We start from the raw sequence: 20,627 nt of genomic DNA, 5'->3' as shown, positions 1-20,627 counted from the left end.
TCCAGCAACCTCTCGCCTATCCCTCACTGACAAGAGAGTCTCTGCCCCTCACTACTTAAATTTTTTTTTAATTTTTTTTTTAATTGTGCAATGGGGGTTAAGTGAGTTGCCCAGGGTCACACAGCTTGTACGTGTTATGTGTCTGAGGCCGCATTTGAACTCAGGTCCTCCTGAATCCAGGGCCAGTGCTCTATCCACTGTGCCACCTAGCTGCCCCCTGCCCCTCACTACTTCTGTGCATTCTCTTAGAAGCAGCCACGCGTTCAGTTCAATCAGCATTTCGTTCCAGCCCGTCTTGGGCTCGGTCAGACTGGGCTAGGGGGGTGGGGAAGGATAAGACACTTTCAGAGAAAGCAGAGAAAACTGGGGGAAATCAATTTCAACTGCCTTCTAGCCAATCTTCCCACAAGAAAAGAAAAACCTATTTCACCTTTCCCTGTATCAGACTCTTCAGGCAGTTGTTCATTTTCTGGATGTGGGCCAGGAGGGGAGCCCTGGGCTCTGAATGGAAATTCTAGGAGAAAAGAGAGGGAGGAGGATGGCACCTCCCCACAACCCCAACTCTTCAGAGTAAAACATTCCAGTCCATTGTCTCACCCTCCCTCCACCCCAGCCACAAAGAAAAACTCTCGACCAATCCCACTGCCCTCTCCCTTGCTAGGTGAATTTCAGTATTTATTTCTGTACAGTCTCTTCATTCAATTCATCCTCATATTTCTTTTACTATTCCATTACCTCCAACTCCACGGAAACCCAGCATTTCCTCTCCCCACTCCCCAATCTTTCTTTAGGTATCTCAATTTATTACCCCAGATAACCCACTATACTCCCCTATGTCAGTGGAATATCCCAATCTCCCCCTCCCCGTGCCAGTGGAACAGTCTAATACTCATCCCCCATCCAATTGACCAATCTTAACCACCCCTCACTTTCCTGCTGTACACAATGGTATAATCCAACCCCATTCAGATTATCACCATTAACTTCTTCCTTTCCAGGGATCTTCCAGAGGCTTCTTCCTCCTATTTCCTGTTTCACCCCTCATCCCTCATACCTCACCAAGGTTTCCCAGATGCAGCTGCCACCTCTGAGCCTCCTTTAGACTCCCTTTGTACCAGGCCTGGCTCTTTTCCAATAGCTCCAGCCCCTGCCACAGGGCATCCTGCTCTCTCTCTATGGCACGCATCCCTTGAAGCTATGGGAGGGTAGGGGTACGAGAGGGTGACCAACCTCCCATGTCATACATAACTCAAGATGACTAGTTTTCCTTTCCCACCAGAAGGAATTGAGCTGCTTCCCTCAAGGTCCTTGGGCCCCTTTCTGGGTTGGGGATGGGGGTTGGCCCTTGGGCATCATTCTTTGTTCCTATTAATCCTCAGATGAGTTCATTGTCTGGCTACTGAGTATAAGATCCAGGACTAGCCAGCTAAGACCCCCAAGGGGGGGAGGGGCTGTTGGAAACTGAGGTGGGAGAGGGCTCCTTTACCCAAGGTTCAATGAAGCCTGAAAGGACAGGATGTCTGAGTCCCTGAGAGGGATGACTTTCCCCTTCATTCCCCGCCTCACCCAAAGGAAGAAGCTCAGTGCTCCAGGATCCTGGCGGTTGGTCTCCAGTGGCAGCAACAAGACAGTGTAAGGAGTTTGCACAGAGACCCTGGACCCTCCAAGCTTCTGACTCCCCATGGCCTTTGGTTGATGGAGGTCAGAGACCAGCACACATATGTAGCCCAGGGCACAGCCCCACCCACCAGAGGATCCAGCCCTCCCACCACGCTCCCTCCACAGAGCCCTCCTCTTTGCCTCTCATTTTTTCTTTCTGACTGCACCTTTCCTCCCATGTATCTTTCTATTTCTTTTTGGGACATTTTGTTTTCGAATTGGATCGCATAGAATTACAGAATGTTGGAGTTGGAAGGAACTTTAGAAATTATTTACAGATAAAGAAACTGAGGTCCTGAAAAGGGAAACAACCGGACCATGGTTACACAGTCAGTGGCAGAACGAGGGTTTGAATTCAATTTTCTCCACTTTCAGTTCAGGGATTTTCTCACTGAGCCATATTCCTGCCCTCCATCTCACCAAATAACCCACAACCAGTTAACAGATTTGCAGCATGAAGTGATTTGTTATTGCTAAGTCTCTCCTGAGTTATCCATATGGTCTTTCAAAAGTAATTTGTTACTTTTCTAGGATTCTGATGATGTGCCTACTTCTCTAATGGGGTGCTTCAATTCCCACCTGTCTTTTTGTTTTTGGAGGGTCCAGGAAAGCAATGCCTTTTCCAAATTATACATTTTATTCCCCAAATCATACAGTCTTCCCCCAGGCAAACAATACTAAAGTTAAGGATAGGGGGTCCAGAGTTGAGGAGAAGGGATAGAACACTTGACATCCTGGAGAAAGGAGGGCTCATCAGAGGATAGAGGAGGCTGTAGGTAAAACTTGCTGACTCATGAAAATGCTCAAGTCCAATTCAGGATCTTCCAAATCCAGTTTCAGGAACTTATCCACCAAGGCCTGGCAACTAAAGTGAAGAGGGTATTGGGGGAAGAGTATGTTTGGGTTTCCTAGGGGAGAAGGAACTGAAGAACATGGAAGCTGGGGTTAGATGCTTACTTTTCCATCTGATTCTCCTTTAAAAGTCCTTTATCAGGCTTAATAGGTTTTCCTTTTCGGATTAACTCTGAGACCTGGGAATGGAAAGGAAGAAGATAGGGTGGTAAGGGCTGAAGATTTTAGAGACCAGATGCCTGGGTCCCAGAAAGGAGTGGGGACTCAAGGGAAAAGAAGGCTATGGCTATGGATAAGGGAGCTTGATGCTATGTTCCATTACCTCCAACCCTCTAGTGATGAGTTTAGCTGGGAGTCCAGCCTGGGCTGCTGTGTGGGAGGCATGACTGGCATTTGCAACACCTTCTCGGACCTGATAGAAGAAGATGAGGTCATTTCCATCCTCACAGGTCTCCATGGTCTTGTGGAAGAGAAAAATGGAAAATCTATCACATATCTTATTTTTCTGAGTGTTATGGATGAGTTGCTTCTTTGAGAGACAGAAGAAAGAAGTGACACATTTCCTTGCACTCAGGGAGCCCCTAGTCTGACTGTAGAGACAAAATCCCTATACTTGGGAAGCTCCCAGTATGATGATGGAAGCAAGAATTCCCATCCTTAGCTTTCAGTTTATTAGAAGAGAGGATCATAGCTCTTAGAAAACTCCCAGACTGGGGTTCTGAATTTTGGATTTAGAAGATGCTTTCATCTAAAAGGCAAATTGGTATCCTCACCAGATACTCTACAAGGGGTCCAGGGGGCAGCAGCTGCAGCTGAATGAGGCTCAGAAAGTTGGTGGCAACAAAGATCTGGGGGCAGCTGGGCCCTAGGGACACCCAGTGTCTGAGCACAGAAGCCAGAAGTGCCAATCCATCCACCTGGGGAGGGATATAGGTGAGCAGAACAGGGGTAACAGGTCATGTCCAGATCTATAGTTACCCTGTTCCTCTAGCCTGCTTTGATCTCAGTCTTTCCCTTATCCCCAATCTTCTCCCTCCATTATTCTCCATTGTCCCTTTTCTTTGAAACTTCCTCTTCCTTTCACTTCCATGTGGCTTTCCTTTTCCTTCTTTTTCCCATTCACCTCCTTTTCCTCCCTATTTCCCAATCACTCCTGCCTCACCGTGTTAGTTCCCTTCCCAAACTCATCAATGAGGACCAGGGACTTCTCAGTGGCATTGTTCACAGCTTTTGCCACCTGAAAATAGAGATGGAGATGGAGATAGGAGGATTCATTTCATCCATTCCCCAGACTTTGCACTGGGTAAATCATATGCTGAGTGGTTTTCAAGGTGGAGATTCTCTTGACACCGCGCCCCCCCCACCCCTTCTTTGCCACCTCTGGCTCCCTTTGCTCCCTCTGACCTGGTTGAGATCAATCATGAATGTGGAGAGACCAAGGGAGATAGACTCGCAGCTACGGATTCGGGTGAAAATGGCATCCACTGCTCCAACTACAGTCTTGCCTGCTGGCACAAAGCTCCCCACCAGAGCCATGAATGTAATCAGACCTATCTGGATGGTGGAGAGGAGAGATAAGTAGTGGGCATAGGAGTTGGGGAATGAGGAAGAACCAGAGTCTGTAGGCCGAAATCAGGGAGAGAATAAGATATGTGAAGAATTTGGGGGAGCTATAGAAATGGGAAAAAAATGGACAATGTTTAAGGTGTGTGTATGGGGAGCTGAACAATTTGTTCCCACCACCCCAGCCCCAAGATTTCTGTCCTAATGTCCCCATGTCACTCTGAGGATAAGAAGTAGGTGTGCTCAGGAGGAACTGGGGGAAAGGAATTAAAACCAATAAAAAGAGAACGTGAGTCAGATCAAGGCACAGAAATGGAAAGCTCTAAGACATATTTGTGCATGTGATGGGAGTGGGGGTAGATCATAAGGCAGGAATCCCCTCACCTGTTTAAGGTAGATGCTTTTTCCTGATGAGTTGGGGCCTGTGATGACTTTGATCCTTCCTCTGTCCCCACCACTCTCAGCAGAGTTTGGTACGAAGGTACGGGAACACAGCTCCATCAGTGGGTGTCTGGGGGTGGCCAGGGAAATATTAATTATGTTGCCTATTCCTGACCTCTTCCAGATGTTCAGGGCATAGTAATGTGGGAGCCATCATGCCCACTCATCCCTGTGACCCCATCTTGACTTCCACAATACCTAGTACTGACCTGCCATCTTGTATTCTCACCCCAAGGATTTTAGGGGAATACTGGGGCCGTGAATAGCCATAGTCCCGGGCAGCCCCAGCCAGGGCTAGTAGGACATCTAGTCGGGAAGCAAGCTCTATCACTCGGTTCAGTACTGCCCCCCTGGACAGCACCTGGCACTGCAACTGGTGCATCAGTAGTGTCTCTCCATCTGGGTGGGGAAATGGGGAGCCAAAGAGGGAGGGAAGGAGAAAGGGTTGGGGAAAAGTGAGAAAGACCACAGGACACATATATGGGATCATACAGGGGAAGACTTGATGGAGAGAAGAAGCCAGTTAAGAGGAAAGAAGAGGATTCTCTAGGTCAACACCCAACCCTTCACTCACCTCTTATCTCACAGTGAAGGTCCCCCAGTATTGAGTCCAATTCCTTGGTTCTGGTACTTCGATAGTGTAGCTTCTCTTCAGACAAAAACTATGGAGACAGGGGCTTGGACCCACAGTGGTACTCACAACCCTTCTCTTTTCCATTCTTTTTTCTACTTCTCTCCCCTCTCCCATCTTCTTCCTCCTCTTTCCAACCATTATTTGTCTCTCCACCTTTTTTCCTTCCCTCTTTATTCTCTTCCCTTTTCTCTAGAGCTTACAAAGATCAGGCTGTGAAGGCCCACCACCTTGGGCTGTGACAGAAACAGAACTGCCTTGATCCTTATCTCAGCTCATTCATCACCATCCCTATCCCGCACAGGACCAGGTTCTCACCATGAAATCTAGGCCCACAATCTCAAAGTCACTTGGATCTACCATAAATGGCAGGCGGGGGATAGACAGAAGGAAGCCAATCTGGAGGGGTAAATGAAAGCAAATAAATTTAGAGGCTATTCTAGCTATCTGAGGGGAACTCAAAGGAACTTTGTCCTCTATGTCTCCCCAAGAGGCTCTAATGTTCCCCTCAGTGTCTATTGGGTTCACCAAGAGGACTCTGAGTCCATCTATATCCCACCAGAATAGGACTTCTGTCCCCTAAAAGCAGAGTTGTGCTGGAGCCAGCTTGAAACAGCATAAGCCAACATTAAATTTTCAGTGTATACATTTACAGCTTAGAAACTGGCAAACACTACAAATCAGAGTTTGATTTACTGTTTTGTCCATTGTCTAGACTTAAAAAAGTGATAGAAAAAAGGTCAATAATATAGATTAAACTGAACAGTGTGCTGGTATACTTTTTTTTTTCCACTTGGAGAGCTAGTTGTCTGTTTGTTTTGTTTTGTTTTTGTTAGGCAATAGGATTAAGTGACTTGCCCAGGGTCACACAGCTAGTAAGTGTTATGTGTCTGAGGCTGGATTTGAACTCAGGTCCTCCTGACTCCAAGGCCAGAGCTCTATTCACTGTACCACCTAGCTGCCCTGAGAACTAGTTGTCCCATTTACCAGTGCACCATTGCCCCAAAGTGTCAGGATGAGCGTAAAGGAGATGCCACGATCATCCTTCCCTCACCAAGGGGATGTAGAGAACACAGCATGAAGGAATACGGCTATCCAGAGTCTCCAGCTCTTTCCGGGCAACCTCTGTGAGGAAACTGGGGAGTCCCATCAACTTCCGTTTCTCTAGAAAAGGTAGTGATGAGTGAATTTCTTCTTGATATGATGATGGAACTGTAATAATCTGCATATACCCTCTCTAGCACCTAGCATGGAGCTCTGCACACCTTTGCTATTGCAAAAATAAGGACTGATATCTCCTCCCTACACCCTTCTCCAGGTTTCAGGGGCAGGGGTAGGGAGGGAGGTTTCCAAGAACAATAAATATCCTATGATGGAGTACATCTATGTTTCAAGGAGGATGGGGCCCCTCTCTCACCCTAAACTCACTCTCATCAATATCTGGATCAACGTTGGGTCGGATAGTGAATCTATTTTCAGCAGTGCTGCACTCGAAGTCCACCTGGATGGGGAGAGCCCTATTCCTATCACCACAGTCCCAACCCTACTTCCTGTTCCTCCCCCCGGCCTTAGGCCCTCCTGCTTTTGTCCCTCTCCTCCATTCTCCAGATTAATCTCAAATATTCTGTAGCCCATCCCTCCCTGCTTCCAATCCCATCCTAGTTCCACTTCTGTTCTTCATTCCCCAGTTTCGTTGCTCCATTTTTCATCCCTTCCCCTTAACCCACATCCTTTCCTGTCCCCACAAACCTGTCCTTAATATCCTGCCCCTCCTTCTGTCATCATTTCTCCCCTTATGCCGCCATCCAGTCCCATCCCTCTTCCCTCTTCTCCCCTCTCCTCTTTTTCTCCTTTCCCTCACCACTTTGTTGATGAGGCAGGCAATATGGTGGAGATCATCAGAAAATTCCTGGGTGATATCCTGGAAAAGCTGGATGGACCGAGGCAGAGATCGACAAGTATCTCGAAGGCCCAGAGCACTACACACTGTCTGGAGAGGAGGATAGGTGAGTTATCAGGGGGGTTCCCTTTGTAGAACACCCTGAAAAAGGTGGCAAAGAAAGACAGACACTGAAAAAAAGAAATAGTGAGACCAAGGTTGGAGAAAAAATAGGCCATGAAGAAAGACATATAAACAAAAAGACAGAGAGAAATACAGGTAGAGAGAGGCATGATTGGAATGAGGCAAGTGAAGAAGGGAAGTGATGCTTGGGAGAACAGAGACTGGCGGAAGTTGAATTTGGGTAAGGAGAGCTAAAAAGAGAAAGGCTTGGGGATATCAACTTAGGACAAATCTTTAAAGAGCTCTTGCTGGAGCAGCTAGGTGGCATAGTGGATAGAGCACTGGCCTTGGAGTCAGAAGAACCTGAGTTCAAATCCGGCCTCAGACACTTGACACTTACTAGCTGTGTGACCCTGGGCAAGTCACTTAACCCCAATTGCCTCACCAAAAAGAAAAAAAAAGAGCTCCTGTTATTAAAAGGTGGGGGGAGATAGTGTAAAATAATCTCTGCCCTTGGGGTAGCTAGGTGGTACAGTGGACAGAGCACCAGCTCTACAGTCAGAAGGACCTGAGTCCAAGTCTGGCCTCAGACTCTTGACACTTACTAGCTGTGTGACCTGGGTAAGTCACTTAACTTCAACTGCCTCTCCAAAAAAAAAAAAAAACCCAAAAATAATAATCTCTGCCCTCAAGAAGCTTACATTTTAGCTAGAGAAATACAACTAATGTACATAAATATTTAAACATATTTAAGGATTTTATCCTTAATATGAACATTCAATCTCATATAAACATTCTTAAACAACTATGTATGGCGGAAAAAGCTTCTCAAAGTTTTGCTTGGCTGATCCTCAGACCACAGACATAGAGTACATTACAGAAAGGAATACTTCTAGAAGGGTCATGATTGTTTGCAGAGGCCTCTGGGGAGAAGCTAGGTGAACCCATACTCAAAGTTTCCAGCTTGATATGATCTGCCAGGTCTTGTGCTTCAACGGCAAGGCCTTTAAGAACCCAATGAGGTATGGCATGGGAGCAGGATCTTAGTACATGAAGCACAGAATAACTGATTACTATACTATAGTATAAGAGAATATAACATATTGTATATAGTATATAATATTATATAATATATAGTATATATAATAGTATAGTATAATCAATGCAACAAAAAATCATATGGGGAGAAAAAGGAGACTTTGGATGCCTTTTTTGAAGTCCTCTCTTGGGGTCTCAGTTTCCTCATCTGTAAAATGAAGGAAATGGACTAGATGATCTCTCAGGCCCGTTCTAGCTCGAAGTTCCACGTTCCTATAATTTGTGTAAGTCAGGATAGCTGAGGAAAGCTTCATGGAGGAGGAACTTGAACTGAACCGGGAAGGTTGGTGAGGATTTGGATAGGCAAAGGAGGGCCTTCCAGCATGAACACAATAGCACAAAGATGTGAAGCAAGAATGAAGAGCTCTGTGCTAGATATTGGGGGATACAAAGTTCAGAGTAGATAGAACCCTAACCCTCATAGGGCTTAGTCTGGAAAGGTCTCTGGACCCCAGAAGTTAGGGCGTAAGGTAGGAGCAGAGAGTCACCCAGGAATAGGGGAAGCAGGGACCCTTACCTTATAGAGAATTTTCCAGTCGCTGACCTTGGTGTGTGACAGGACCATACGTCTCAGGATAAGCTACCAACAAACCAGGCACCTGTCACTGCCCTCTCCTCAAAGGGACCCCAGCATCCACACTCCCAGGGTAGCACTAGTCTCTCCCCTTATGGGGCTTCTCCCACCTTTGCCCTGGGCAACCTGGCTTACAGGCACATTCTTGATGTGGCTCAGGAGTCCATGCAGGGTCAGTGCCATCTCTTGGTTCTGGGGCAGCAGGAAAAACTGGATAACATCCAGACGGGAATTCAGTTCCTCCACGTCTTGGGTTGGCCGCATTAGCCACAGCCTGGGAGGCAGACAAGAGAGAGGCTGAGTCTATCTTTTTTCTGTCAGTGGGCATCTGGCTCAAAAGTCAGTGTTACAAAGTGTGTGTCACTGAGACGACACACTCCAGTGTATTTGTGTGGCTCTGTATTTGTGTTCCGAGTATGAAGAGAAGAAACCTTTCTAGCACCTACTATGTGCCAGGCACTGAGCTAAGCAGTTTTTACAAATATTATCTTATTTGATCTTCACAACAATCCAGCGAGGTAGGTGTTGTTGTTATCTACATTTTACAGTTGAAGAAACTGAGGCAAACCAAGGTTAAATGACTTTCCCAGGGTCACATAGCAATTGAGTGTCTAAGGCAGAATTTGAATTGAGGTCTTCCTGACTTCAGGCCCAGCCCTCTATCCACTGCGCCACCTAGCTGCCAAGAAGCAAAGGAAATACTACGAGAGACAGCAACTCATAATTATATTCTAATTTAGGGATGACAAAGCTTTCCTCACAACAACTGTATAGTATAGTTGTTAATGTGTGTGGGAGACAATGTACGTATATCCCAGCTAGAAGGGGCCGGAGATGCCAGGGATTTTAAGTGTTAGACAGGAGGAGGGAGAACATTCCAGCCATGGGGGCCTGGAAATGAGAGATGGAGTATAGTATGTGAGGAATAGAAAATAGGTCAGTATGGCTGAATGGTAGAATGTGTGGTGGGGACTAGAATGGAAGATTAGAAAGGTAGGAAGGGGCCAGATTGTAAAGTGCTTTCAATGCTAAACAGAGGAGTTTATGTATGATCCTTGAGGTAATAGGAAGCCACTGAAGTATATTGAATACGCAAAGGGATAAGGAGAGATAAGGTCAGACCTTCACTTTTGCCAAGTCACTTTGGCAACTTTGTGGTGGATGACTTGGGTTAGGGAGAGAATTGAGGGAGGGAATCCGATTATATGGCTGTTGTAATGGTCCAGGCAAGAAGTGATGAGTGCTTCAACTAGAGTGTTGTCAACATGAGTGGAGAGAAGGGGAGATTGTTGGGGGATGTTGTAAAGAAATAAATGACAAGATTTGGCAGCTAATTTCATACATGGTATGTTTGAGAGAAAAGAGCAGAGGATGACACCAAATTCCAAGGAGGAGTAGGACAGGAAGGATGGTGGTACTGTCAACAGTAATAGGGAAGAGGGATGGGCTTAGGGGAAAATATGAGTTCTGTTTTAGACATTTTGAATTTGAGATGACTATTGGACATTCAGTTTGAAATGTCTAATGAGTAGTTGGTGATATATCAACCTGGAATTCAGGAGAAATAGCCATTAGATGGATAATTAAGAGACTGTTGGTAACTTTGGTGAGGGCCATTTCAGTTGAATGATGATACTGGAAGTCAGACTGCACAGGGTTTAGAAGAATGAGGAGAGGAAATGAAAGCATCAATTATAGATGGATTGTTAAGGAATTTTAGGGAAGAGAGATAGGGTTACCATAGCAAGCATGGTAGAAACTAGTGAGGGTTTTTGTTTGCTTAGGCTGGGGGACATTTTGGTCTGTCTGTTGGTAGCAGGAAAGGTATTAATATATAGAAAGACATTTTTGCTTCAAGAGAGAAAGAAGATTATGGTGGAGACAATTGGCTGCAGAAGATGACAGGGGATCAAGGGTATTGGCCTTGCAAGCAGAAGGGCTCAGAGACTAGAGTGAAGGAGATAGTGGGAAACGATGAAAGAAGGATGTGAGATGAGGAAGAAGGAAGAAAAGGGAGCTTGCTTTGAATGGCCTCAATTTTTTGAAGTATGAAGTTAGGTATTCAGGAGACAGAGTGTGGGTAGGAAGTGGTATTAGAGGCTTAAAGAGAGAAGAAAATGTTTAGGATAACCACTGTGGTCAGTGGGATAAGGAATCAATTATCAAGAAGTATCAGGTTTGCATTCTGGAGAGCAATTTGAAACTATGCCCAAAGGGTAATCAAACTGTGCATATCCTTGGATCCAGCCATACCACTTCTGGGTCTGTATCTCAAAGAGATCATAAAAAAGGGGAAAGGAACTACATGTACAAAAACATTCATAACAGCTCTTTTTGTGGTGGTAAAGAACTGGAAACTGAGGGGATGCCCATCAATTGGGGAATGGCTGAACAAGTTGTGGTATACGAATGTAATGGAATACTATTATGCTATAAGAAATGATGAGGGGGCAGCTAGGTGGCGCAGTGGATAGAGCAATGGCCCTGGAGTCAGGAGGACCTGCGTTCAAATCCACTTGATACTTACTAGCTATGTGACTCTGGACAAGTCACTTAACCCCATTGCCTAGCAAACAGAAAAAAAAAATTAGAAATGTTGAGCAGGCGGATTTCAGAAAAACTTGGAAAGACATGAACTGATGCTGAGTGAAGTGAGCAGAATCAGAGCATTGTACACAGTAACACTAACACTCTGTGATGATCAACTATGATTGACTTAGCTGTTTTCAGCAATACAACGATCCAAGAAATTTCCAAAAGACTTATGATGGAAAATATTATCCATATCCAGAGAAAGAACTGACGAAGTCTGAATGCAGATCAAAGCATAATATTTTCACTTTTCTTTGTTTTTGTTTTTGTGTTGTTTTTTTTTGCTTTTGTCCTTTCTGTGTGAATATATTTTACATGATTGCACATGTATAAGCTATATCAGATTGTTTGCCATCTTGGGGAGGGGGGAGGGTAGGGAGAAAAATCTGAAACTCAAAATCTTTCAAAAAATAAATGCTAAAAAATGTCTTTACATGTAATTGGAAAAAAATAAAGTACTATTTTAAAAAAAGAACCTAAAAAATACTAGGTTTGGCTTGCTATAGTGAAGGTCAAGTTGAAATTAATTAATATAAATTTTAAATGGATCTCATCATCATAGTTTCCTGATTTCCTCCCATTTCAATCAGGAGAGTAGGAGTGAAGGAGGTAGATGGCAGGAATGATACAGGGTTGAGATTTGACAAGGCATGGTCAGTGATACGACAAGGGAATGAGGGACCCAAGAGTAAAGGAAAGTAGAGAATTAAACTGGTTCACCAAGGGGTCAAGATTGGGAAGAGAGATAATAGTAAACATGGTAGGAATGATGGAATAAGATAGTACTGAGGGACTGGAGGAACTGAAAATAACAATGGGGATGGAGTAGGTTTAAGAGAATAAGGCAGAGGGAGAGATGGGAAAATAGAAGATTATAACAAGATAAAAGGAATTTCAGGGTTCTTGATCATAGAAATGGACCCTTATGGGTGATAGTTAGATCAAGATCATCCCTGTGTCAAAGCTGGGATGAAGTAGACGAAAAAGTCACGGCACTTGAGTAGATCTCACAATGTCAATATCTTAACTGTTTCAACATGCATATCTTTGTGTGTCATTCTGGGTGTCCAAGTCTAGAGGGATGGGGCTGGAATGATTCTATCAGTTTATAGAACTATGTCTCTCTATATATGCTAGAATTCATGTTAAATAGGATCATAGGACCTCAGGGGGGTCTTGAGATCTGGGAGGGGCTTTGCAGATCATTTAGCCCTACCTCCTCCTTTTATACATGATGAAACAGAGAGGGAAAATGACTTGTCCAAAGTCTCATAGCTAGTAATGACAGAGTCATACCTTCTGATTCTCAATTGGTTTTCCACTATGCTCTATCTAACATTAGGCACCTCACTGGTGGCTTTTGTTCAGGCTCAGTTCATCCCAGAGTCTTCAGCTACCCTGTATGTGGTTTTTGGGGGTGGGGTAAAGGAAAGATGAAGAATGATTACCCTATTCAAAAGCTGTTTGGTATCAAAGGGCATGTCTACCATAAGTTGGGTTGAGATCAGAAATTTGTCCCTAGAGCACTGGAGAGAGTGTTGGTTATGAAATTACCCTATTTGTTAGATGGCTCATTTTGAGTATCATGGGTGGCAGCATGTTGTAGTGGCTCTCAGGAGAGCCATGTATTTAAATCACAGGTTTGACACTTCTTAGTTCTGGGACACCCCTGCCCTGGATCTCAGTTTTTTAATCTGTGAGATAAGCATGAAAATATTTGTGTTACCTGCTTTGAAGCATTGTGAAGAAAGTGTTTTGAAACTACCGTACCCCCAGAGAGGTAGCAGGGAATGTTGCAAAACTCTCAGAGCAGAGGATCCATGTTCATATCCCACCTCTGATATTTAATTTCCCTGAGCTTTGGATTCTTTGTTTGTAAAATGAGGGGGCTTGAAGAAATGGCCTCTATTTTGTTCAATACCTCCCAATTACATTTTAATCTGGCTTGAGACATTCAGTGTGTTGCTAGCCCAGCCTATGGGCCCTGTGTTTGATAGCTCTGAATTAGAGTACTGAGAGGCTATTCAACTCACCTGTGTCCAGGGTCACACTCACATTATAGTCATTATGTATCAGAGGAGTATTTGAACCCAAGGTTTTCCTGGTTCTGAGATAAGCTAAGTAGGGCACAGTGGATAGAGCACCTGGAATCCTAGAGTCAGAAAGATTTGAGTTTTAATCTGTGTGACCTTAGGCAAGTCACTTAGCCTCAGTCTGCTTCAGTTTCCTCATTTGTAAAATGGGGATAATAATAGCACCTACCTCCCAGGGTCATTGTGAGAATCAAATGAAATAATAATTGCAAATTGATTAGCACAATGCCTGGTACATAGTAAGTGCTATATAGCTATTATCCACTATCCCAGGGGTAGGGAACCTATAGCCTCCAGGCCACGTGTGGCTCTTTAGGTCATCAAGTGTGACCTTTCGACTGGATCCAAACTTCACAGAACAAAAGGCTGCAGGTTCTCCACCCCTGCACTATCCAATGCTTCCAGTCCAATGATAGAAGGAATTGTAAAGGTTATCTAGCTGAATTTCTTCATTATATAGATGAAGAAACAGGTAAACATTAGTGAGTGGATGGTGTAAGTCTAGGTGCTGGGATGAGTGTGTATAAACTGTGATGAGTACTAGTATAAACTATGTGTTTGCATTCATGTATAATATTATTGTATATGTGTGTATGTGCCATGTTGGTGGTTTTTATGTATGTTCTATATGGATATTTATTGCCCACATCTGTATTCATGCATTTTGTATGTGTAAGTGCTCAGTATGTATTATAGATGGCATGTATGTCTGTGTATACTAAGTGGTTTTATTCGTGAGTGTTTGTATGCAAGATAGCTCAGTGTATCATTAAAGACACAGAAGCCTAGGTTTCAAGTCTCCGACTTGACGACTGTTACCTGTGTAACCTTGGAAAAGTCAGTGGACATTTCTGGGTCACAGTTTCTTTATTAAAAGAAACAGGGATAATAATCCCCACCTTCCCTATCTTCATGCATCCCTTGCTTTGTCCAGAAACTCTAGTAGAGCTTGCATTGTTTCTCCCACCATTTCCTGCTTTCTGTGGGTTCTACATTTGGGGATTAGCAAAGCTAGAGTGGGGCTAGGGCAACTTCTTCCCTATTTTGCCACTGGGGACTTCAATGGGTAGACACGTAGAGTTGGTCACTTTTTTCCCCCAATGAAATAAATATTTTTTAATGTTGAAAAATACGACAATGAATGTGAACACATTTTGTCAGCTGTAAATGGCTACACAACTGTAAGGTACTGTGATTCTAATAGACTCACCTGAGCAATTTTTCACCCCACTTGGAGCGGCAGCGGTTGAGAATTCCTAAGAAAAAGGAGTAGGTGTGTCAGGCGTCAGGGAAGGGGAATGGGTGTGTCAGACCACGCAGGGGCATGACCCAGCAAGGAGATTAGGGCTGGGGCATCAGTGCCTGGGGCCCTAGTGTTGGTGAGGCATGCTCAGGGGCGTTCCCGGATTTAGGACACAAAGGGAGACAGAGCCAGGTGCCAGGCCACATCCTGAGCCAGCATTACCGGGTGTTGGAAAGGGGTAGGGCTGGGTGTACACACACAGACACACACATCACAGAATTTCACATACCTAATTTCACATAAAGATAGCAAATACATACATGACAAAGTTATATACAGAGAGGAAACATAGATATGTGAGTAAATCAGAACAAAAGAAAAGTCATAACTTACAGAAGAAGCAAAGATAATGAAGAAAAGACATATATAAACCAAACACAAATAGTTACACTGCTTCTCTTCATCAAAGAAACACTGAGATTCATAAGTACAGAAAAGCTCTCACACAAAGGGGACCCAGAAACTGATGGATAAACATAATGAGTGAAATGGCACACAGCTAGCAGCTAAGCACTAGCCTTCATATACACAAGCGCACAAAGCAGACAAAGCCTCTGTGGGGGAAGTGAATGAATGCCCTGCGTTTTCAGGGAGAGTGGAAGAGACGCCACCTACCAAACAGGCTGAGCCCCTCCTTCAGTCCACTGGCCACTTTGTACACCGATGGGTGGGTCTCACTCTTAAATATTTGCAGGACACTGTGGGGAACAGTTGGGGGAGGGAGGGAGGGAAAAGGAAGGTATAATCTAGGAGGCCAGATGACATGCCCTAAGGGGGTGAAGAATATATGTAGGTGGGGGTGGGACACACAATCCTGGAATCCAGAAATAGGTTCTTCCCTCAATTGCCTTCCCTTCCCCTTTAGAAAAGATGATATACATCTGTTCCCACCCCCCAAATCCCTTCTGCCCTCCTCTTCCAGACAGACCTAGGGTTAGAGAAGAAGAAGCCTCATTAGGCTTATTAGAGCTTTAGGGATTTAATTCTTCTTTTCACCTTCCCCTAAGACCCTTCTGTCCCTTTATCTCCTCACCTATATGTGTCCTGGTCTATGCTCACAAGATCTGTCCTGATGATTGGAGACAAAACAAAAAAGCAAGTGAGTCTGGAGAGACATCTTTCTCCCAATGTCATCTTAACCAGGAGTCTCACTTTGTAACCCTTCTATGCCCCCTATTTTCCCTTTGATCATCTATGTATCCCCTATGTTGACCTTGTGTTGGGGTAACAAAACACAGGCTATGTGGAAAAAACTTCCTAAAAATTAAAAGCTAATGAAAGGTGAAAAAAGCTGCCTCATGAAGTAGTCAGTTCCCCATCACTGAAGGTCTTCAAGTAGTGAATGATGTGTTGCCAGGTGGGGATGGTGTACAGGGGATTTCTGCTCAAGTATAAGTCAGTACAGGTGGCTTCTGGATCCCTTGCAACTCCCTGTCCTCTATCACCTTCCCCTAGTCCTACCTCCCCACCCCAACACATACACACTTTGGGTGGGTTACCTACAAGACAAATTTCTTGAAGCCTAGAATTGGGACATTGACGCTACCATCTTCCAGTTCCACACTGATTCTTCTCCGATTCAGAAACTTAAGCAACCCTCCTAAGGCTTGTACCTAGTGATAGCAGGATCAGTGGCCGGGGGAGAGATGTGAGGGGCTGCCTGAATGCTAGGCAGAACCCAAGCTTTTCTGGGGATGGGCTCCCATGGCCTGTGATCTAATCTGGGGCAGTTTTCTTCCCCCCAGACCAATTTTCCCTTCTGCCCCCCTAAAGGACCCTTCTAACCATGAGAGGACAATCAAATGGGATGATAGAAGACAGGAAGAGGATTTTCTCCGTGGATGTCAAGGATTCTGGCATGAAGGAAAAGTTACCAGAGAGGATGCGCTGTTTGCTGATCTCTAGACCTGTGGGGATAGGGTGATTGGGAGAGACAAGTCACAGAATGTCAGAGCTAGTAGTGTGTTTAGAGATCATTTAGTCCAACTCTCATTTTAGTGCTGGGGTTGGGGGAAGGAGGTAGAGAACTCTGGTGATGATGATGGGGATAAGAAAAGAAGCTAAAGAATGAGATCATGAGGATGGGGGCTATTGAGGCAGGACAAAAGTTATAGGTAGGCTGATACCAAAATCCACATGGGGCAACAGTACAGTTTCAGGGGTCCCCAGCTCCTTGTGCTCAGGTGAGCCTGCAGGAGAAGCAGAGAAGGATGACTTCAGTTTGAGGCCCCCAGTTTGCCTCCTTCCCCCTAGCCTTGACCAGACATCTTCAGCCTCCCCCAAGATTCTGCCCAACCCTTCCTAGACTTACCTAGTTGTCTTCTAGATACATCAGCCCTTCCCCAAACATCACTAGTCCTCCCTCAAAACCTCCAGCTCTCAGATACCACCTAATCTCCTAGACACCAAAGTCCTTTCCACATATACTCAAAATTCTCCCTCAAGCCCTCACCCAGGTTCCTCAGAAACCGAGCCATGTTCTCATCCTGCTTGGCACTTGTGATGATGGATCTTGGATTGATTTCATCCACAACTTGGGAGAAAGTAGATTGGTTAATAAATGGACCTTTACCTTTCAGTTCAACCTAGAAGACCTCCCACTCTCGGCCAAAGCATTCACTCTTGTCATCCCAAGAACCCATTTACACGTTGGGACCTGGGCAGGAATGTCAGGCCAGGAACTAGGAACTTGGGGAGGGAGGGCAGTTAAGTTATCTGGGTGGAGATTCTCCCTGGAGATCTCTTATAATACTCTGCACAAGAAGGGCTGAACAGGATGATTTAGGGACAGGTATTATCATGCATTCATGAGAACAGGTGCAGTCTTGGCACCTCCAGAGGATTGTTCTCACCTCTCTGGAGAAGTTTGAGGTTATCACAGTCAGGGGTGTCTGGCAAGAAATAGATGGTGGAGTCAGCACTGTCATAGTAGACTATGCCCAGGCATCCAGAATGCCACAGCACACACAGGTAGGTCTGCCAGAGAAGTAGCCACTGTCATCTCCAAACTCACCATCCCCAACTCTCCTGTGGGGGATTTAGGCCCCTGGTTCCCGCTGACCCCCTCTGCCTGGGCTTCCCCTGCAACCCCTCCCTCCTCACCCCCCCCCCAACACCTCTGCTTGTTCTTCCTCTTCTTCCTCTCCTTCCTGCAGGAGGATTGAGGGGCAGAGGGAAGCAAAAGGTGCTCCTGCTCCCTGATCCTGGGGGACAGTGTCACTGGCTTGGGCTCCCAAGAAAGCCATGGTTCTTGGGGACTCTGGGGGACTAGAAAAAGAGAAAATGTAGGCCTGAGTCTTCCTTTTTCTTCACCCAGCCCTGCCCCCTCCCCAGAAGTTCCCCAATGAGAACAAAGCTTCTATTTAGGGAATTTGAATTTGAGTGAGGAGACACTCAAAGTGTGGGCCATTTTACCCGAAGCTCCAGGAGGGTGGGGAACCAAGTCCTCTTTACTTTGTATCTTCTCCCCCCTCCCCCAACCTGGCACAGAACCCCACGTATACAGTAAGTGCTTAATAAATGTTGAATCTATAGATTTCAAGATGAAAGGGAACTCATCTAGTTCATCTCCCTCAATTTTACAGGTGAAGAAAGAAAGCGAGGACCAGAGCAGTTGATTTGAGTTGCCCGGGATCACACAGCAAGGCTGTGGACTCCAAAACCTGTGGCCACTACCGCACCGTAGGCTTGGGTTGGCGTTCAGGCTTTCTTGCAGGAGGATTGTGGGAAATGGCATGGGGGGGGAGACTCTCGGCAGGAGGGAAACCTGCTCAAGGGCTTTGGGGCAAAACCGGCAGAGCCCGTCCCCGGCTCCTACCCGGCCTGTTGACTTTGGAATTTGCTTTTTTCTCTGGAAGTTGGGGGAAAAAGCCACAGGAGAAATTAAGCAATGTAAATGAACACGTGGGAGCCCCCACGTCTCCCCTCTAATTCAAGTCGTCCCAGCCCTTCTTCCTAGCATCGACCACACCCACAGGCTTATCTCTAACACCCCCCCCCGTCCACTGCGCAAGCGCAGCTGGGGAGCACAAGGGAAGGGCTTGGGGGTGGGGTGAGTCTGGGCGGAAGCTCTCAGGGCCCCCGGTGGGGTGGGAGGGGGTCGGCCTCTTCTTCCCAGACTGGGAGATGGAGGCGCGTGACCCAAGTCCGAAAGCTGATTGGCGAATCCGCATTCGGGGGTCGGGCTCCGCTTTCGAACTTCCCGCCTTTTCGACTTGGGAGGGGAGGGGAGTCTCTTGGGGCTGGAATGGAGGACGTGCGTGCAGAGCCGGAAAGCGGGAGAGCTGGGGGGGGAATTCTTAAAGGGGCAGAGGCCCCTGGGAAGGGAGGAACACCCTATGTGGCAAATAAATAAACAATACTTATCAATTAAGTAATACGTTAATGAATGAGTGAATAAGTGAGTGGGTGAGTGAATAAAGTAAAATTCCTGAGTTTATTTTAAAATCTGTTCATCTGACCCAAAAAAGCAAAAGATGTGTGACTTTTTATGCCCCCAAAGTCACTAAGCTGTGCATACCCTTTGACCCAGCCAATACCAATATAAGGCCTGTGCCCCAAAGAGATCCAATAAAGAAGAAAAGTATGTCTATGTGCAAAAAGTACTTGTATTGGCAAAGAACTGTGAACTAAGGGGGTGCCCATCAATTGGGGGGATGGCTGAGCAAATTATAGTATGTGAATTATTGCTCTGTAAGAAATGGTGAAGAGGATGATTTGCGAAAAAGCTGGGAAGATTTGTATGAACTGATGCAGAGTGAAGTGAGCAGAACTAGAACAATTTATGAAAGGGAAATACTATAAAAACAAACAACTTTGAAAGACTTAAGAACTCTGATCAAAGCAGTGACTAACTCCAATTTCAGAGCATCAAAACATTTGAAGGAATTCCCTGCCTCTTGACAAAGATGTGATAGACTCAGGATGCTCAGAATGAGACATACATTTTTGGACCCTGGATTTTTTTTTTTTTGCTTGACTATGTATATTTGTTACAAGATTTTTGTTTTTTCTAAGGGGGAGTCAGTGGAAGGGAGAAAAAACCAAATGCTTCCTAATTAAAAAAAAACATAATGTAAAACATAAAGGACAATAATAAAAACAAAAAAGAAATACGTGATTTTAGTCTTTTTTGTTATAATAATATTAATTTTACTTTAGAAATGAATTTGCCATTCTTTTTATTATTATCATGTCCAAATATATCCCTCTCTTCTCCTCTATCCTGAGAACTGTCCCTTATAACAAAGAAAAAATTTAATTTCTTCTTTAATTTAACTTCAAAGAAATATATATTTTATAAAAAGCAGTTCAGCAAAACTCACTAATTCCTCAACCAAATCTGATGCTGTGGGCAATATTCCCAGAAGGGAGTCAAGCCTGGTTTTTATAGATGACAGCTAAATTCCAAAAGCATTCCAAAAGTAAGATTATTCCCCTCTGACAGGCAAGGTGAGATGGGTTATAAAGATAAGTGTCTGTTTCAAGTCCCTCATTTTTACCACTCACATAATGTTGCTTTCCAATACAGAACACATGAATCACAACTCTTCCCTGGAAATCAGTCTCAAAGCTAAGCCGTAAATTGAGGTCACTTCTCCATTCTCCCAAGAATTTCTCCACTCTTCCCAGACACTTTTCAAAATACCTTCACACCCTGAATGGGGTACACTAGTGTGCTGGAGCTAGACTGTGCCAACTGGAAAGAGCTGATTGCTAATTTTTAGTGTGAGCATTTATACCTTAGAAATGTGTAAATGTGGGGCAGCTAGGTGGCAGAGTGGATAGAGCACCGGCCCTGGATTCAGGAGGACCTGAGT

The 20,627-nt window shown here is 45.0% G+C and overlaps 1 protein-coding gene across 2 annotated transcripts; it reads right to left on the bottom strand.

The window, feature by feature from the left end:
* Positions 1–435: 435 nt before the first annotated feature.
* On the bottom strand, positions 436–18,842 carry MSH5 (mutS homolog 5). Of its 2 annotated transcripts, none has more exons than XM_027876692.1 (26): positions 18,414–18,842; positions 17,925–18,075; positions 17,661–17,784; positions 17,261–17,341; positions 16,935–16,997; positions 16,594–16,715; positions 16,312–16,421; positions 15,842–15,877; positions 15,424–15,506; positions 14,716–14,761; positions 8,956–9,094; positions 8,764–8,826; positions 7,008–7,136; positions 6,575–6,647; positions 6,201–6,310; positions 5,465–5,545; positions 5,090–5,177; positions 4,725–4,914; positions 4,459–4,585; positions 3,916–4,065; positions 3,674–3,748; positions 3,285–3,428; positions 2,834–2,971; positions 2,617–2,690; positions 1,567–2,524; positions 436–514 (listed from the first exon to the last, which is right to left on the bottom strand). In XM_027876692.1, the coding sequence occupies exons 1-25, from the start codon at positions 18,542–18,544 to the stop codon at positions 2,413–2,415; spliced, it is 2,640 nt and encodes an 879-aa protein (XP_027732493.1). In that variant the 5' UTR covers positions 18,545–18,842; the 3' UTR covers positions 436–514; positions 1,567–2,412. The 2 variants fall into 2 exon arrangements, with proteins under 2 accessions (XP_027732493.1, XP_027732494.1); XM_027876693.1 differs by having other exon boundaries at positions 18,626–18,842.
* Between the last annotated feature and the right edge of the window lie 1,785 nt (positions 18,843–20,627).

The sequence above is a fragment of the Vombatus ursinus genome, unplaced genomic scaffold (assembly GCF_900497805.2).
Source record: "Vombatus ursinus unplaced genomic scaffold, bare-nosed wombat genome assembly UNPS02014811.1, whole genome shotgun sequence".
In the NCBI taxonomy this organism is placed as follows: Eukaryota; Metazoa; Chordata; class Mammalia; order Diprotodontia; family Vombatidae; genus Vombatus; species Vombatus ursinus.
This window is presented reverse-complemented; position numbering and strand designations above follow the sequence as displayed.